Genomic DNA, 17,580 nt, shown 5'->3' with positions numbered 1-17,580 from the left:
GGATGGATCGATTTGATTAAAAATAGATTTTCCCAGGTTCGCGTTATAGTACGTTGTTCAGTGAAAAGCTTGAAAAGTGACGTCCAATATTTCTTTATAGTTGTAGATATTGACGTTGTAAAAGTGACGTAAATAATGATGACGTGTTAAAATATATGTTAGAGGTCCTTCAACGTGATAGAGAATGTGTTTTCAATGAAACTTTCTTGTGTGTACGTAAATCTTATGGAAAGAGAACAAACAAACAAACGCGAAAAATAAGATGCCGAAAGAATATTTGCATTATATTACAATTTTACGAAGATAAAAAATTACGAAAATTAATATAATCGAGATTGATGTAACGACACTAACGATTTTTATCGAAATCGAACGAATACAAATCTACAATCGTAAAGAAATTTTTACTTTTTGTCGGCACTTAGTCGTGCGTTAGAAATTCGCAGATTCCGCATGTTTCTACGCTAATTTTAGATAATATTAATTTACTATTTGGATCGGTTCCATCACGTTTTAGAATGTCTGTCCCGAATAATAAAACGTTTATAGTTAGAAAATCTGTCTCCTGCGAGTCTATCTTACGAGAGCAATCGGGAAAATATGCGACTCCTTTTTTTTTTCTTGGAACATATAAATTTCATTCTGTGAAGTGAAACACATCTTAAAGTGACTGCAAAGGTCACGTGTTTTTTAAATGTTCAAGTTATTTTTCTTTGTTTCTATTAAGTCAACATTAGTTTTAATTCTTTTTAGTCGATATACGCGCGATACCTCATATATCTTTCACATTTTTTGAAAGTTATTTTCTTTCTTTAACAAGAAATAATAAACGATTTTTCATTTCTTTCTTTTTTACATACTGCGTTACGTTCTAATCTGTATTATACATTTCTATTCTATCGTAGAAGACATGGATATTGTATATGTAAAATATGAACGACGCTATTATTTTACAGATATATAGGTACACTATATTTTTACGTTTTTTTTTTTTTTTTAATTTTAATGAAACGTAAAGCCATTCTGCATTGAACGACGAATAATGAATGTCCTTGACGATTTCACACATACGCGCGCACACATAAGTATGATATATATTAGGAAATATTAAGTGTATAGATGTGTATGTGTGTGTATTAAGATATATTAGGATATAAAGGTTGTATGTATATATATATTAAAAAATATAAGGAGTGTATACACATATACTCTTATGTATATATATGTATATATATTGAAACGTACATTGCGAAAATAAAAGTTTCGTATTTCGTACAGCATTACTCAGGCAGAAACGCGTCACAGTAATATTTTCTTTCTCGTACTGCGAAAGGACACGACACGAGTAATTGTCGTTAAAGAGAGTAATTATTAGATGCTTGTGACTAACTCGTTGAATGCGAAATCGCTTTTTTTCGAGATAAAGAAAGAAAAAAGAAAGAGAAACAGAAAGAAAAAAGAAAATCAAAAGGAAAGAAAAAAATAAAGATGTCTGAAATGTTCTAAGACCGTTTCAAATAAAAGATAAAATATATGGGACCGTGAAAAATCGTTATTTAAAAAATACATCTTTTAACGTGTCAGTTCACCTAAATATTTTGTGACGGGAAACAGAGTGGTAAAAAGAGAAGGATAGAGAGCAAGAAATAGAGAGAGAGAGAGAGAGAGAGAGAGAGAGAGAGAGAGAGAGAGAGAAATAGGATGAGAAGCATATGGCGCGTGTCGTCCATCGTGTGCCATTGGCTGACAGTGTAAGAGTCACGTGTCCCTTCGCTTGCTTTACTTTACGTACTGGCCAGGAAGCAGCTGGCGATAAACTAATGTTGATTGTCACATAAGCGAGAGGTTAACCGTTGATTGAACTATGCCGGTTTATGTTGATATCAGAAAATGATAAGAAGATTCAACTTATATTCTAGGACAATTTTCATTTGAATTTAGCAGCCTAATCGACTGTTCGAATTTTTATTTACATCGCATTAAGTATTAGTACATCGAGAGAATGTCAAAATTATTCTACTTACTGAAGAAGTACAAATTATTTATATAGAAATTCATTTTCCTTTAAATATCACTTGTCGACTATCAAATTATTGATGTTATATGTGTATATGTATGTATATATATATTAATATAATTATATATAGTGTATGATGTATTAAGAATACAAATTTGTATAACGAATATGACTCAATGAGTAAGTAAATCCAACGATCGGTATTTATTATACACGATCGATAATTAACGATGAAGTTTTTATGTAACTGTTATAACCTTCTATCGATAATGGTCATTACCGACTTATAAGTTACCAAGAGTGAAATAACATTTCTACATTATCGACATTAGCTATGTTACCGATGTTAACTATGTTTTACAGTTATCGACAGTAGTTAACATTATTGATATGGTATGGATTACCGACACCGGACTATGGACGAATCACAGCTACCATCTTTCATTAGCTCGTTGTACCAACTTCGCTCTTCAATAAAAGTAGAACTTCTTTGAAGTTTAAAAGTCTTAAATGTAAAAAGATATAAACAATACATAAATAAAAACATTTAGGATTTAGAGAAAGAAATCTTTGTTTCTTGAGAATTCTTTGTATATCTCGGCTCAATTTTAGTTACTATGGACGTTTATTGTAAACTTCCTGTTGTTAATTTCCTCTTTCCTAGATTTAAAATATATTTCTAATATGCATTAGACTAATTTTCTAGAGGAAATAACGAAGACAATGGAAGTGATTTCATCTCCGAGTGAAACAACGTTACTACGCTTACATCATACTATTATCTTGAACGTAATCAATCTGATTAACGCTAATGTGAAACGCAGTATAAGGATGTAGCGAATATACGAATGATAAAAGAGACACGAAATTATAAGAAAAATAATTGACGAAGGATCAATGCTTCCTTCCTTCGTTAAGATTGGATCACAACTGACGATAAACATAGCTTACATGTCCTACGCAGAATTTAACAGATTTCCAAAATAAACAGAGGGAAGGGCACTATTTTTCTGAGAAATAGAGAAAGAGAAAGAGAGAGAGAGAGAGAGAAAGAACTTGTCTTTTCAATATCGGAAACGAACAAAAATATAAACAAAGCGTTACCTACGAAAATTTCCAATGAGATGATTAATGAAACATACATAATGAAACATACAAATCATACGTATTAAATGAAATACATTTGTAAAATATAAGACGTGTCTTTCATAAGAAATGTCTTTTTTTCAACAGTACTTCTTCTACATATCTACAGTAATATAAAAAAAATGTGTATAAAATAATTGCGTTAAAAATCACGAGAATATTAAACTTCTATGCGGAAGGAGAAAATGGCGATAATAAATAAAAAAATAAAAAAGAAAAGAAAAAGCAAAAAGATAATCGTTTGTTTTGGATTACGGTTAGAAGCGAACGTTTGAAGCGAACGAAGAAGCAAATAGCGACAATAAAAAAAAGATTAATAAAAAAGAAAAAAAAGAAGAGAAAATAAGAACAAAAGATAAAAGTAAAAGAAACAAGGTAATTCTTTGCTTTGGGTAATGAAACGTGTCTATCGTTGGATTACGGGTATTAATGTTCCAGCATCAATCGCCGTTCACTCAGAACTGGACCAGTTGACCCTGTACCGAATGTATACATTGTAAGAGTAGTCGTTTACACTTTTTCCTTTGTGCATTCTCCTACTCACAAACAACACTGACTTTTCTCTCTTTCTCTTCCTTCTTTTTCTCTTTTCCTATCATTCTTAACTCATCTCTATCTTGAAATATTTCCAAAAGATCTATTTTTTCTCTTTCCTTCTATCCTTTTTTTTTCTTTTTCTTTCTTACAATTCTCGTTTATCTGCAAAACATGATCGAAGATGTTAATAGGGGAACATGTTTTTCTCGGAAGAAATTTTTTCTACGAATCCACGCATCAGAAGAACGTGTTAAGAAATGAAACAGAAAATCACACGTAATTTACATAATCGACGGTAATCGCTTATTATTGAAACAAATTGGACGAAGGACGAAATAAAGAATTTCGTTTACTCTTTCAAATCTATATACTCATCATTATATATATATATATATCTTTTTGTTGGAATTACATATATTTACCGTAGAAAAAAATCAATCAAAAACATGATACTTGATCGATAACTATTTAGTCATGCTAGTAACTTTTTTATGAAAAAGAAAAAGATCAATGAAAATATATGGATGCATACAGAAAAATATTTTTTTTTTTTTAATAATGTATATCTACTGTAAATAAACAGACGAACAAGTATAATATTTTGTCGATAATTATTTGCTAATAACACTTCTATTGAAAAAGAGAAAATCGATGAAAAGAAAAGATCCTTGCTCTCTCCCTGATTTCATATATACATTACAGATGCATCTACAGTTGCACAGATATACGTAGTATACAGGATGTTCCAAAAATCATAAATCAAACGAAAGAAGATGATAGAAGAGATAATTTCTCAACAAAAAAGCCTTATGTATACTTATCCGACATCTCATCGTTTTCGAGTGACACATGTTTGTTTCTTCCTAGATAAAAATCAACACGCTCTAACACGAATCGAGTAGAATTTTTTTCGGACAATGTAGATTATATATTACCAAGGTAAGAAAACATTTCTTACATAAATTTTTCTTTACCGTAAATAAATTTAATTGAAACTCTTACATTAATTTATTGTTCTTATAACTGAAATCTAAGATCAGTTCTGTACAATATGATTTTTATAATATTAGAACAACTTTAATTAGATTGTTAAAAAAAAAAAAAAGAAAAAAAATTTCAATAAAAAGCAATTCTTTTTTTTTCTTTCTAATTTGAAGGCAGATATTAATTAAAAAAAAAAAAAAAAAAGATTATATACTTGAAAACGATGAGGAATTGGATAACTATATAAAACGCTTTGTTTGTTCGAAATTATTATCCCTATCGTCTCCTTTCGTTTGATCCATAACTTTTGAGACATCCAGTATATATATATATATATATATATATATATATATAATATTGTTTTTCAAAATTATATATGTCTACAGTAAATAAATAAATCAATAAATATAATATTTTATCGATAATTATTTAGTCATGCTGGTAACTCTTCCATTGAAAAGAGAAAATCGATCAAAATAAAAGATCCTTGCTCTCTCTCTGATTCCATACACGCGAACGTAGATCTATACATAGATGCAAAGGAGAGATGTAACACATTTATGAATCCGAATAAATAGATGACGCTTTCGCTAGAGAAATGAGCCGATAAACGGGTTAAAATCGTACTACTCACTCACCGGGCTCTTTTTCGTGGTCTTGTGTCCCGTCATCTCTCACATCCTCGGTGGAAAGTGCTGGAACCGAAGATAAATAATATATTATATACAACTATATTACATACGACTAATATATTATATACAACAAATAAGTACAACAAACAAACAAACAAACAAACAAACAAACAAGGAAGGAAGGAAGGAAGGAAGGAAGCAAACAAGCAAGCAACAAGCGCACGTATATAAGCGGGATAAAGCGAGAGTAATTATTAGAGTGCGAGACACGTTACGAGCTCACGTGTCCTCGAAAGAGCCGATCACGACCTTCGCATTTGATGGACGAATATTAAACCACGATGGAGCTTTACGATTACAGCCACGCTCCTCTAATACAAACGTACACGTACACGCATAAATAAATAAATAACTTCTATGTGCGTGTGTGTATAATCTATATATATATATATATATATATATATATATATATATATATATATATATATGAAAGTACATACGACTTATGAACTTACGAGTGATTGAAAACATTTTATATTCTATGTATCTAATTACAACGAAATAATTAATTTTTAAGTAACCAACAAATTGGATTAAAATATATATTTTATGATGATAATAAATTATCATTATTGTTATTATTACTATATATTATTATTATATATTTATTATTATTAGCGTCGTTGTCGATGTTAGAACTTTTTCAAATGTTAAATATGACGCATTAACCAATCTAAGAAATTACCCGAGAGAAATTAAAAATGTCCTTCCAAAAAAAAAAAACGACTGATAAGCGTAAAAATACGTAACAATAGAAATTATCAGGCTAGTTAAGTTCGCTCACATCACTTCCTTATCATTTACCTGAATGCACATGATACCGACGTAATCTAGCTATTGGCTACCGATGGCTTGGTCGCTTGTTTTTTTTTTTTAAATATTTTATCATATATCATCTAATAGTTGTTATATCTCGGAATACTCCATGAACGAGATTAATCCTTCATTATTTTCTTTTATTATCTACGTATTATTTTATACTTGAAAATGATACATTTTAAATTTGATACTTTTCGTATAAAAAATAATCTTTTCGATGCGATCATTCAGACTAATTTTTTTTTCCTTTTTCATTTTTTTTTTATCATTTCATTTCATACTTCTCATTCTTTCGTCATTTCTCTCTCTCTCTCTCTCTCTCTCTCTCTCTCTCTCTCTCTCTCTCTCTCTCTCTCTCTCTCTCTCTCTCTCTCTCTCTCTCTCTCTCTCTCTCTCTCTCTCTCTTTATCAACAATAAAATTTTGGAAAAAATATATTTGAAGCAGAACAATCTTTATCAGAGAATCGATGAGTTCGCAAAAAAAAAAAGAATGAAAAAAAGGGGACGAAAAAAATAAAATAAATTTAATATTATCGTGCAAGACATTATCGTATGACATAACGAACGAGGAAACACGTCGCGAATTTGAAATTTTCGCAATTGTCACTGAAATACTATTTATATTATATGCGAATGTTACATTCACCATCGTGGATATCATTACATTTATCTTATCTACACGTGATGGAACGTACATTGATCGTTTATATATATATATATATATAATTTTTTTCTTTCTTCTTTTTAGTTTTTTTTTTCTTTTTTTTTTTTTTTGGTTGAAATCTACAGAAACTGCGACGGGTTCGTTCAGCAAGTTCACCTTGAAAAGAACTGCGCCTTAATGGGTCAGCAAAGTAAATACACGTTCTCTGTTTTCCTTCTATGGTCGCATCGAATGATCCCGGAACAGATACTCTCACCTGTACGTTCAATAATTCAATAATTTTTCTTCTTTTCATTTCTGTATCGGTAAGGTGAGTGACTCGTTACAAAAAATAAAAAATAAAAAATGGAAAAGAATAATTATCGGATCTATCATCCTCGCAAATCTTATAACTGTGATATATGAATATGATTTAGTTGTCAGATCTCATTATGTATAGGAACATTTATTTTGAATATAAAGAAAAATTGAGGTCGTCAATATTTTTATTTTCTTCAGAGAGACTGCGTCTCTCTTCTCTCTCTCTTTCTTTTTTTTTTTTACAAATATATTTTCGAATTGACTTGTTTTTTATTCTATTTTTTTATTTTTCATTACGAGATTATTACAATGTTAAATTTTATCGATGAAATTGAAATACGAACACGAGTTACTTGTCAGATTTAATTTGTTTTAAATACAAAAAAAAAAAAAAAGAAAAGAATAACGAAAATAATATTTTCAAGCAATATATAGAGATTTATAGAAGCAGAGATTTATAGATTAGCAATATATAGATCCGTTATAAAAGTTTAGAAATTATAATGAAGAGAAATATAGTCGGACGTCGATGATTCTTATATAGTTATTGATTCTTATATAGTATATTGTCAACACGTGTTCGTGGTTTCTCATGTGGTTTCGTTGCTCTCGTATGTGCGAATGAAAAATACGAATGAATATTTTCGATATCGTTTTCACGGTTTGCAAGCTTATTAAAAATCCATCTATATTAATATGCACATAAAAAAAAGATGATAATTTCCAATGCGGTTTGAAACGTTATTGCGAATTCATAGATATTAATTTTATCCATGTGATTGCAAAATTACATAATATCGACGTTTAGAATTAAAAAAAGGGGAAAAAAAAATCTTTTTTATGAAAAAATTAAAGTTATTATTTCTGTTTTAAAATTTATTAAAAATCGAATATAATATTTACTTTTCCTTTTTCTAAGGATTTCTAAAGAAATATAAAATCATATATCAAAGAGTTAACAAGCGCAAAAAAGATTAGACAAAAAAAAAAAAGAAACGAAAAATTCCATGATTGTAATGGTCCATTCTAAATCACAAGAATGCGTAAAATAAACGAAACTTCCACGTGGATTGAAGATCGTGCTTATCTCAATGCGTAAAAGAAGAGAAAGCCATTTCTCCTTAACGGAATATGAACGTAAAAAGCTGCATGTTTACTTGTATATACATATCTACATATAAACATATTACGTTGGATACATATCAAATTCAATGTCTTAACATTGAAACTCGTCAGATAGATGAATTTCAGATTCAATATTTTTGGAACTTTTAAAATAATTCTAATTATCACGAAAACGTCAACGAAAGTCTATTTATCTTTATTTGTTATTGTACAATTGAATATAGTAAAAACAAATAACGAATAAATGACAAATAATAGAATGTTTTATATAATATATATCTATGAATAATATTATAAAATAATGTTTTTATTTATTTTATTTCATTTAAATTATTATCAATCGTTCGATATTAAATGTTTTATGTAACATGTCTATGAATAATATTACAAAAAATTATTGTATTTTATTTTATCTAGATTATTACAAATCTTTACGAAAATGTTTATAGAATATTCCACGTATATATCCTTAAAAAATTTCTCGACGATTGTACTTTTAATTATTTGATTTTTAAAGAAACAATTTCGAAGGAACTACTCTTTCTCTATTCCTTTATCGGTACAATTTTAGAATACAAAAATTAATATCATGTTTTATATAAAAATTGCGAAATAGATTAACACGAATTTATTTGGATTTTTTTTACTTATTACTTTCAATGTTTCTTTTTTCTTTTTCTTTTTTTTTTTTTTGGTCTTTTATAATTTCTAGCAATCGTACGAAGTTAAACGTACTAAATCTTGGAAATAAGTGGGTCGGAGAAGGTGCGTGAGTTGGTGTGCAAGATGCCGCAAGGTGTTGGGAACCAAAGGGAAAAGAGAAAGAAGAAAAGTGAGTCAGTCGCGTGATTCTCGAGTCTCTCCATATTTTCCGAGAGCGTCCCACTGCTCTTGTACCTCGGAAAGGCCGGTATGTTCAATTGAATGATAGCGATGACTTTATTGCACGTAGTCAACTCTATTACACCGACCTTTTATTCTCTCGAACGTCCTCGAAGCTCTCGAGCGTTATTCGTTATGAAAAAATAAAAAAGAAAAAAAAACGGAAGAAAGAAAAAAAAGAAAAAAGTAACAACGAGCGATTATCTACTCTTGCTAGATAACAAAGATTTATAGTGGATAAATACATGAAGAAAAAAAAAAAATAAAAAGAAGAAAAATATTTTTGTACATTATTTAAGAATTAATAACTTTTTATAGATTGTATAAAAACTTGGAATTTTTTACTATACATATAAATAAAATGTAGTGTGCGTGTGCGTGTGTATATGTATATATATATACACACACATATATATATTTATAATAACTTATAAGTATAAAATATTTTCAGATAAATAAAATATATTATAATAGTACTATTACTGTAATAATATATTTACAAAATAATAAAATAACTCAAATATATTTTATATAATAATTGATATTAAAACTATCATTGATATATAGAAAAAGTTTTTGAATTTTAAATGTCTTGTTCTATTATTAAAATCGTAATTATCATAAAAATGTTAAGCATATGTTGTTTGTTTCAAGCAAAGTGACATATGTGATAAAAATAGATCGCTAATACTAATGTTTGAAACAAAAATAGTCTATTGTTGCAACAGGAACTAATTGCTTTCTTAGGAATTTTCTCTCTAATGTTTTTATAAAACAATTTTTGTAAATCTGCCTTGCTAATCGTCTTTAAATATCATCGATATCAGCCCCTATCTATTTATTCAAAATTAATTATTTAATTTTTAAAATCGTGTCGAATCGTCGTATTTTACGATACATGATGATATATAACAGCGATTTTATAGCTCCTTAAACGGGTTTTTTTTTATTTTTATATTTATTGAAAAAATCGAAATTCATTATAATGTATATATATATATTATAATGAATTTCGATATATATATATATACACACGCTGTTTCAATTGAAGTTTTGCATACAAATTATTTCCCAAACTATAGCTCGTGTCAAAAAATATTTTAAATAAAATTTACTTTGTTTCGAGACGGGTTTTACAATGATCACAAATCTTCTCTAGGTAGACTACCGAGATTTCAAAGTGACCTTTATTTTATCGGAACTTGAATTATCTTAAAAAATTGAAGTGTTATGGCCAATAAATAAAATAAAAAGTAGAGCTACCTAAATAAAAACAGTTCCATATAAAACAACAAATGTTATTTTGAAATCTCAAAAAAAGGAAAATCAAGAAGATTTATGATCGTCATAAAAAGTCCTCTCAGTCCTTCTTAGAAACAAAGTAAAATTTATTTGAAACATTTTTTGAAACACATTGAAATTTATATTTGTTTTATATTTTATTTTTATATTAATATATATATATATGTATATGTATATAGATGTATTTTATATATAATTAATATTTTACATTATTAAAAAATAATATTTCATTTCATAAAAGCTTTGAATAAATTTTGTAAAATTCTATTCTTTTTCTCTTTCTTTCTTTTTTCTAATATCCTACCTACTTCATATGATACATCTCTTTCAACATATCTATTAAAAAATTCCAAGCTGTTCGTATGGTCTATAAAGTTATTAGATTTTTAATGACATGCACGTACACCTGTCTTGACTCCATTATAATTTCTCATGAGATTTTATAGTACGGAGAATAAATGTAGACGAAGATCCATCGACGAGTAATAAAAAAAATCATAAGAGTATTTAATCGTTGAGAGAATTCAAACAAATCTACGACTTTGCGTATCGCGACGTAAAAGCGCATAAAATTTAATCCTTCAACCGTTGTCTCCTTGTTTACGCCAGTCTTTCGAAATTGCAGAAGATCTTTCGACTCTTATCATTATCACGCTGAATAAAACAAGGATATATGATGCTGGTATTGAAGTTGAAATGAAAGTACATATAGAGAATATATATATATATATATATATATATATATATATATATAATTATAAGTTGATGAAAACATTTTTTCATAAAGTATTATTAAAAAAAAATAATAATAATAATATTTTCACACACATACATACATTAATACGATTTGTAATACTAATAAAATATTAATCTTCAATCATCGATTATGGTTCATCGTTTTCTTTGTTTTTTTTTTTGCTTTCTTTTTATTCTTTTTCTAAAAAATATTTTAAGGCTTAAGTCTTAAAAAATATTGACGAGATAATTATCGTTGTTCGAATGTCGAAATTAGAAATACGAAGGCCGGATTGAAAAAGAAAGAAATACTTGAAAATATTGACACACTGTGTCAGCGACATCGTTGAGAGAGACGTTGCGTGTTAGCGCGTTAGCTACTCGGAGAACCGGCCAATCAGCCAAGCATAACTGTCCATAATCCATAAGTACCTATTTACAAATACGTAGAGGAGATAGGTACATTCATATGTACATATGTCTGTATGTATGTATATGTGTACTGCAGAAAAAATCTTTCAAGAGAAAGAGAATTCGAAAAAAGGAACAAATTCACAAATATTTATAAATTATTTATTTATCCAAATTTCTCTTTATCTTATGAATGCTAATTAAAGATTATTAAGTATAAAAGTGACAATGAATAAACAATGTTTAAGGTTTAATTATCTTTTCTCTTTTTTTTTTTTAATTTTTCAAACCTTGTAATATTTCGTCGAAAGAAGTCGTTATAACGCTGTATAAAAGTAATAATAATAATAATAATAATAATAATAATAATAATAATAATAATAATAATAATAATAATAATAATTAATTAAATATAAAATACTCAGTATACCTTATTCATAGTATACACACCTGACTCTTTACGTAGGAGATTGCTAATCGTTAAAAAAATCTCCCTACATATTTCTTTCTCTTATATATCGCTAACGAGAGAGATAACAAGATAAGGTCATAATCGATTGGTCCGAACAGAATCGATCGAATTACATCAAATTACTTTAGTTAGGATATATTCTTACATTCCTATCTATGTACATCATGCATACGTATATAATATATGTACGTGTATGTACATAGAACATTCCTACGTTCACGTACGACTCTTCGAGAGAAGAAAAAAAGAAATAAAAACGCACGCAGGAGATTAGAGCAGATAGAATAATCGCTAACCTATATAAGTTATATCGATTTGACTATTTTCGTGTTTGTTCGACGACGATTCTCTACCATTTGTCCGATTATATTTCTTATCTACAATCGATGGACGTTCGAAACGCGTTTTTAACGACTAATTGCAAGCACGACACGAATCGACTATCGATCTTATCGGGACGATCGGAAATATCCAAATTCTTTTAATATCTTTTATTTGTCGAACTTATATTTTTCGATCAAAAATTACTATTTTTAAAACAATATTAATAATTTTTCATAATTAAAAAAGAAATATCGTGCAAGTTAACAAGTAACATAAGCTTAATATATCGGTAACTAATTAATTACTTACTAATTAGTGTTTCAAAATGTCAGATCAATTATCGTAATGGAGTGGTCGAAGGATAAACAATCTTCAAAAGTCATATTAATGTTGGGTCTTTTACACAAGCACGACTATATGTATATATAAATATATATACATATATATATATATATTATATCTTAATATATATATATGTAGATATTAAGATGTAGATATAATTAACGTGAAAATATTTCGAAAGTTTCATGGATTCTTGTATTATAAAGGAAGAAAAGCATGGAATGTAGCCTATTTATTTACTCTGATACGTTTCAAGAACTCGCCTTCTTGTGCTTATCGTTGGTCGATTAAAAATCTTCGGGCACGATAAACTTTCTCTTTCTCATCGTTCGCGCATACGTTATAAATCGATCGGTATTCTTATTTGGGCGGTCGGAAGCTTTACGAAAGAAAAAATAAACAAACAAGTAATTGGCGATTTTGGAATCAGCAGCAACGCTTACAATCGTCGCATTGTCGATAAACAATTTCTTTCATAGAAAACTATATATGATAACGACGCCATTTTGGTACAGATTACGTTCGAAAACGTCGTAGAAAATTATTTGTCTTTTTCACTAATATTCATTAAAAAATGAATTAAATGATAAACTCATGTATACGCGGACACACACAAACACACATGCATGAAAATATTATTGAACAGTAATACATACGTACACCATTACCGTTCAAAATTTTCTGTTGGACAAAGAAATATGAGTGTTTCGATATTTTTAATGTCTCAAGGTGTGGCAAGAGAGTTACAACTAAACGATAAAGTAAACAAGAGATAGAAACCAAAAAAGAAATAAAAAAAAAAAAAAAGAAAAAACAAAGGGAAAAAGATGTTTCGTGTACGCACCAACTTCGGCATGTTGAACAAAAAATTCCAACATATCTTCGGCCCTTTGTTGTCGTCGTTACCGTCTCTTCTCGATCAACCGCGAAAGCTTCGCGGTTCCTTCTCCTTCTTCTCTTCGACGACGAATTTGTTCGTTTTGATCCTCGACTGCGCGCGCGCGCGCGCCGAGTAAAACGCTCATAAAAAATAATAAAAGGCAAATCGCGTCCTCGTTGACGTCTTTTCGTGATTATCGAGACGATTATCGAATTTCTGGTCGATAATCTTGATAATCATGGAAAATCTTTTGAAAGACGAAAGTCTTGGAGAAGAAAAGAGAGAGAAAAAAAAATAAAGATAAAGAAAAGTAATTTGTCGGTAAAAAAAAAATAATAAATAACAAAACCGACCAATGCGAAGGAAGCAAAAGAAAAAGAAAGAAAAAAAATAGAAAAATTTATCAACGAGAATTCGTACGTATCGCGCAAAGTTTCCCAATTTTTTCCTACTGTTATTGTTCTTTCTGTTCTTTTTGTTAATTTACTTAAAAATTCGATCTAGCGTTCGATCTTTCTCTTACTTCATTCTGAAAACGAAGATGAAAGACGAAAAAAATCGATGAAAAAACACTTAGGATTAAGAAACGACGATGACAACGCACCTCCTCTCACGGGTTTCGCGTTTAAACTGAAACTGATTCTGAGATCCGTGCGCAGCTTCGTCTGGGCCCGCGAAAGTTACCCGCGCATGCGCGTTTATTCGACTCGTCGTCACGAGAAAGTATCTTCCATCGTTCTCTCCCCTCCATCACGTAATTTTCTTCTCTCTCTCTCTCTCTCTCTCTCTCTCTCTCTCTCTCTCTCTCTCTCTCTCTCTCTTTCTCCCTCTCTCCTTACACCGCTAAACGTCAAACTTATTTCTTCTTCTATGTCCATCATCTTTCAAGTTACTTTTTTTCACGAGAAAGAGATAATTGAGAGAACAAGACATGAATGGGAGCGTCATTAAAGGGTTACTGACGTTAATTAATATCAATTTATATGCGTCAGTCGCGGTGCAATCCGTTGATTCGTGCCATCCTCTTGAATTCCATCGGTCTTTATAATTTCATTAAAAATTCTTAAGATTCGTTTTTTCTTTTTCCATATAACATTAACTACGTTTTTCCTCACTTATCTTCTTTCTTTTTTTTCTTTCTATCTTTCTTTCTTTCATTCTTTATGTTTCTCTCTCTCTCTCTCTTTTTTTTTTTTTTTTGATAATAAAGTAAATAATAAGTTAATGAAATATAAAAGAGGATACACATATAACAGTTTTTAGAATTTCTTCTGTTAAATAGAACAAGTTAATTTCGTTTTATCAGATTATCATGAATTACTCGATAGTAATAAAAGATAGATGACAAGAGATAAAATAGGACTTATCTGAAATCGATCGAATACTTTTAAAGTACATACATGGTGAACCAACATGATTCTATTTGACAAAGTTGGAACAACAAAGACACGTGTCACATAAATCTTTGTGCAAGTATGCGAGTATGAATCAATTACGAGATGAGCACGATTGAGTTCGGTTAAGATCAATGTTGATCCGGGATCCCTTTTACGGCTTATATAGTCTTATATGTAAAATTACATAGTGATTACAAAAGTATATATATATATATATATATATATATATATATATAAATTATATATAAGTTCTTTTATATAATATAAAATTCTTTCGCTTATCGCATTTTTAATTAACGTTATTTTTTGAAGTTCGATATGCCATAATTATATAACGGGTAATAAAAAAATTAATTGTTTATAATTGTCAATAGTTTTTCCTATTTAATTAATTTATCTATGTATTTTCTTTAATTACTTTATAAGATAATCTTTAAAAAAAAATATTCACAATCCTTTATCAACCTTTTTCATTCTTTCGATAATATTTGATATCTAAATGTGTGTGTGTGTGTGTGTGTGCGTGCGTGCGTGCGGTTATATGTATATATACATATGTATTATGTATATATATATACATATGTACATACATACACGTATATTTATCGATTAAAAGCAAAATCTTTCCTTAGCGACAAATTTAATTACTTGACAAATTATCAAAAATTTAGAGGACGCGATAAGCTCCTTCACGTGATCGTAACTTGTGAAAATAATTCTTTACTTTTTCTTTTTCCGTTATATACGGAAATCGTCGAAGATTGGATCGATACGGATCGTCGATCATGTTCGAACTTCCTGGGTCATTTAACGTTCTTTCTCTTTCTTTTTTCCATCGATCATTACAGAAAAGTATAGGAATTAGTGGTATGATTTTCAAATTGAGTTCGTTATTGAGAATGATCGTTGAAAAATTATATTGGAATCAAACGTTGTTAATGTTTAAAACGAAGTCAAAAACGTTAAGAGAGTACTGCTTGAATGACCCCAACCAATGCGAATACACTCGGCGTATAAATTATATTATACTTGTTTACGTGAAGGCTGCTCAAATATGCGTGTATTGGTGCATCTACACATATACGCATACATAGAAGAATTCGAAATTGACGATTCTACGTGTCGAGGTAAGATATGTACGATATCTCTTACGTGACGTCACGATATCAATAAATCGTCATTAAGCAAAAGATCGATCGCGGGTGGTGATCATTTAACGATAGATAAACACTCATTTTTTGTTTGTTCTTACTTAATTATTTATATTTATTTTTTGTCTTTTTCCTTCCTCTTTCTTTTTTATTTTCAAAGAAGCCTATAAAGAAATATAATTGTTAATTACTTTACGATAACACGAATCGCTCGCAATTTTCTTCGAGAACGTTCGATTCTCCTCAACCTTTCTCACCCGTTCACCATCTTTTAACTCGCTCTTGGATACATTCTCGTGTCGTTGCTCGAAGAAGGTTGTTGAAAAACGTACGCGAAGTACGTTTCTCTTTTACACGCGAGACCTTCCTGAATGAAACGGTCGAATTATACATCTGTATGTATCGAAGATATTTTCTTTTTTTCTATATATGTATTTACGTATATTTTAATTAGTATCTTACACGTACGATAATCGATTTTCTGACGTCTTCTATCTCTTTTTGGTTGGACGTTGTTATTAAGAAACATTTTTGGAGTGGGCGGATATTCCCGAGACTAATCATCTCCAATTGCGTACCATCATTTATTGTGCGTGCTAAATATCGATTTAAAAAACTGATAATTAAACGAAAGGAAAAAAAAAAAAAAGAAAAAATGATTTTATTTTATTACAAAATAAAAACAAACTCGTTACCATGTTTAATCAATACGTTTGATCGTTCTCGTATCGTTCGATATTTAAATTTATGATTTTATTTTCTTGCCTCAATTTTTTTCTAATTTTTTTATGAAATTGTAAATGTCTGAAAATTAGGAAAGAGTAAGATAGAGAAATAGTCGTAGAATCGCGTGTATGTCTCGTAATTAGCACAAAGTGTTATTCACCGTTCGTGGTTACGATCAGGACGAAAGAATGTAACTTCGCCCACATCGAATGAAGACCGTTGATAATCATTTTTGAACCCCCTTAACCTTGCGCGCTCGCGTGCAAACTGATGATATTATCATGAATACGATCTCACGAACATGTACTCGTTTGCAAAAGAAAGAGAGAGAGAGAAAGAGAGAAAACACGTTTCTATATACATTTTTATACATTTTCATTTTGCAAAATTTGCGAATAAAATATTAAAAGCCAAGTGATGTTAACAAATGTGATGGATTAAATAAAATCGTAGAAATTCTAAACGAATTGTTTTTTTTTTTTTTTTTGCAAATTTTAAACAGAGGATAAATATGGGTAGACAGACGTATAAAGAAAATGTAAGAAGTATGTACTATAGCGATGGCACCTCTGAATATTAATTGCTACAAGTAAAGGTACACATATAAAAGAGATTTATTCGTTGTACAAATTGAAGTTGGTGGTGATAATCATCGGAGAGGCCTTATAATTGG

The 17,580-nt window shown here is 29.3% G+C and overlaps 1 protein-coding gene across 6 annotated transcripts in view; it reads right to left on the bottom strand.

The window, feature by feature from the left end:
* Positions 1-17,580, bottom strand: part of LOC122634455 — a 64,523-nt gene that overhangs the window by 25,723 nt on the left and 21,220 nt on the right. For 2 of the 6 annotated variants that reach the window (XM_043823434.1, XM_043823454.1), the window contains exons 1-3: positions 13,598-14,226; positions 13,410-13,434; positions 5,323-5,379 (exon numbers count right to left, since the gene is read on the bottom strand). In XM_043823434.1, the coding sequence (XP_043679369.1) occupies positions 5,323-5,379; positions 13,410-13,434; positions 13,598-13,609 (94 nt within the window). In that variant the 5' untranslated portion in view covers positions 13,610-14,226. Of the gene's footprint in view, positions 1-5,322; positions 5,380-13,409; positions 13,435-13,597; positions 14,227-17,580 lie in introns of those variants that run through there. The other 4 variants (XM_043823426.1, XM_043823417.1, XM_043823461.1 and 1 more) reach the window with 3 other exon arrangements.

Source organism: Vespula pensylvanica, chromosome 1 (assembly GCF_014466175.1).
Source record: "Vespula pensylvanica isolate Volc-1 chromosome 1, ASM1446617v1, whole genome shotgun sequence".
In the NCBI taxonomy this organism is placed as follows: Eukaryota; Metazoa; Arthropoda; class Insecta; order Hymenoptera; family Vespidae; genus Vespula; species Vespula pensylvanica.
This window is presented reverse-complemented; position numbering and strand designations above follow the sequence as displayed.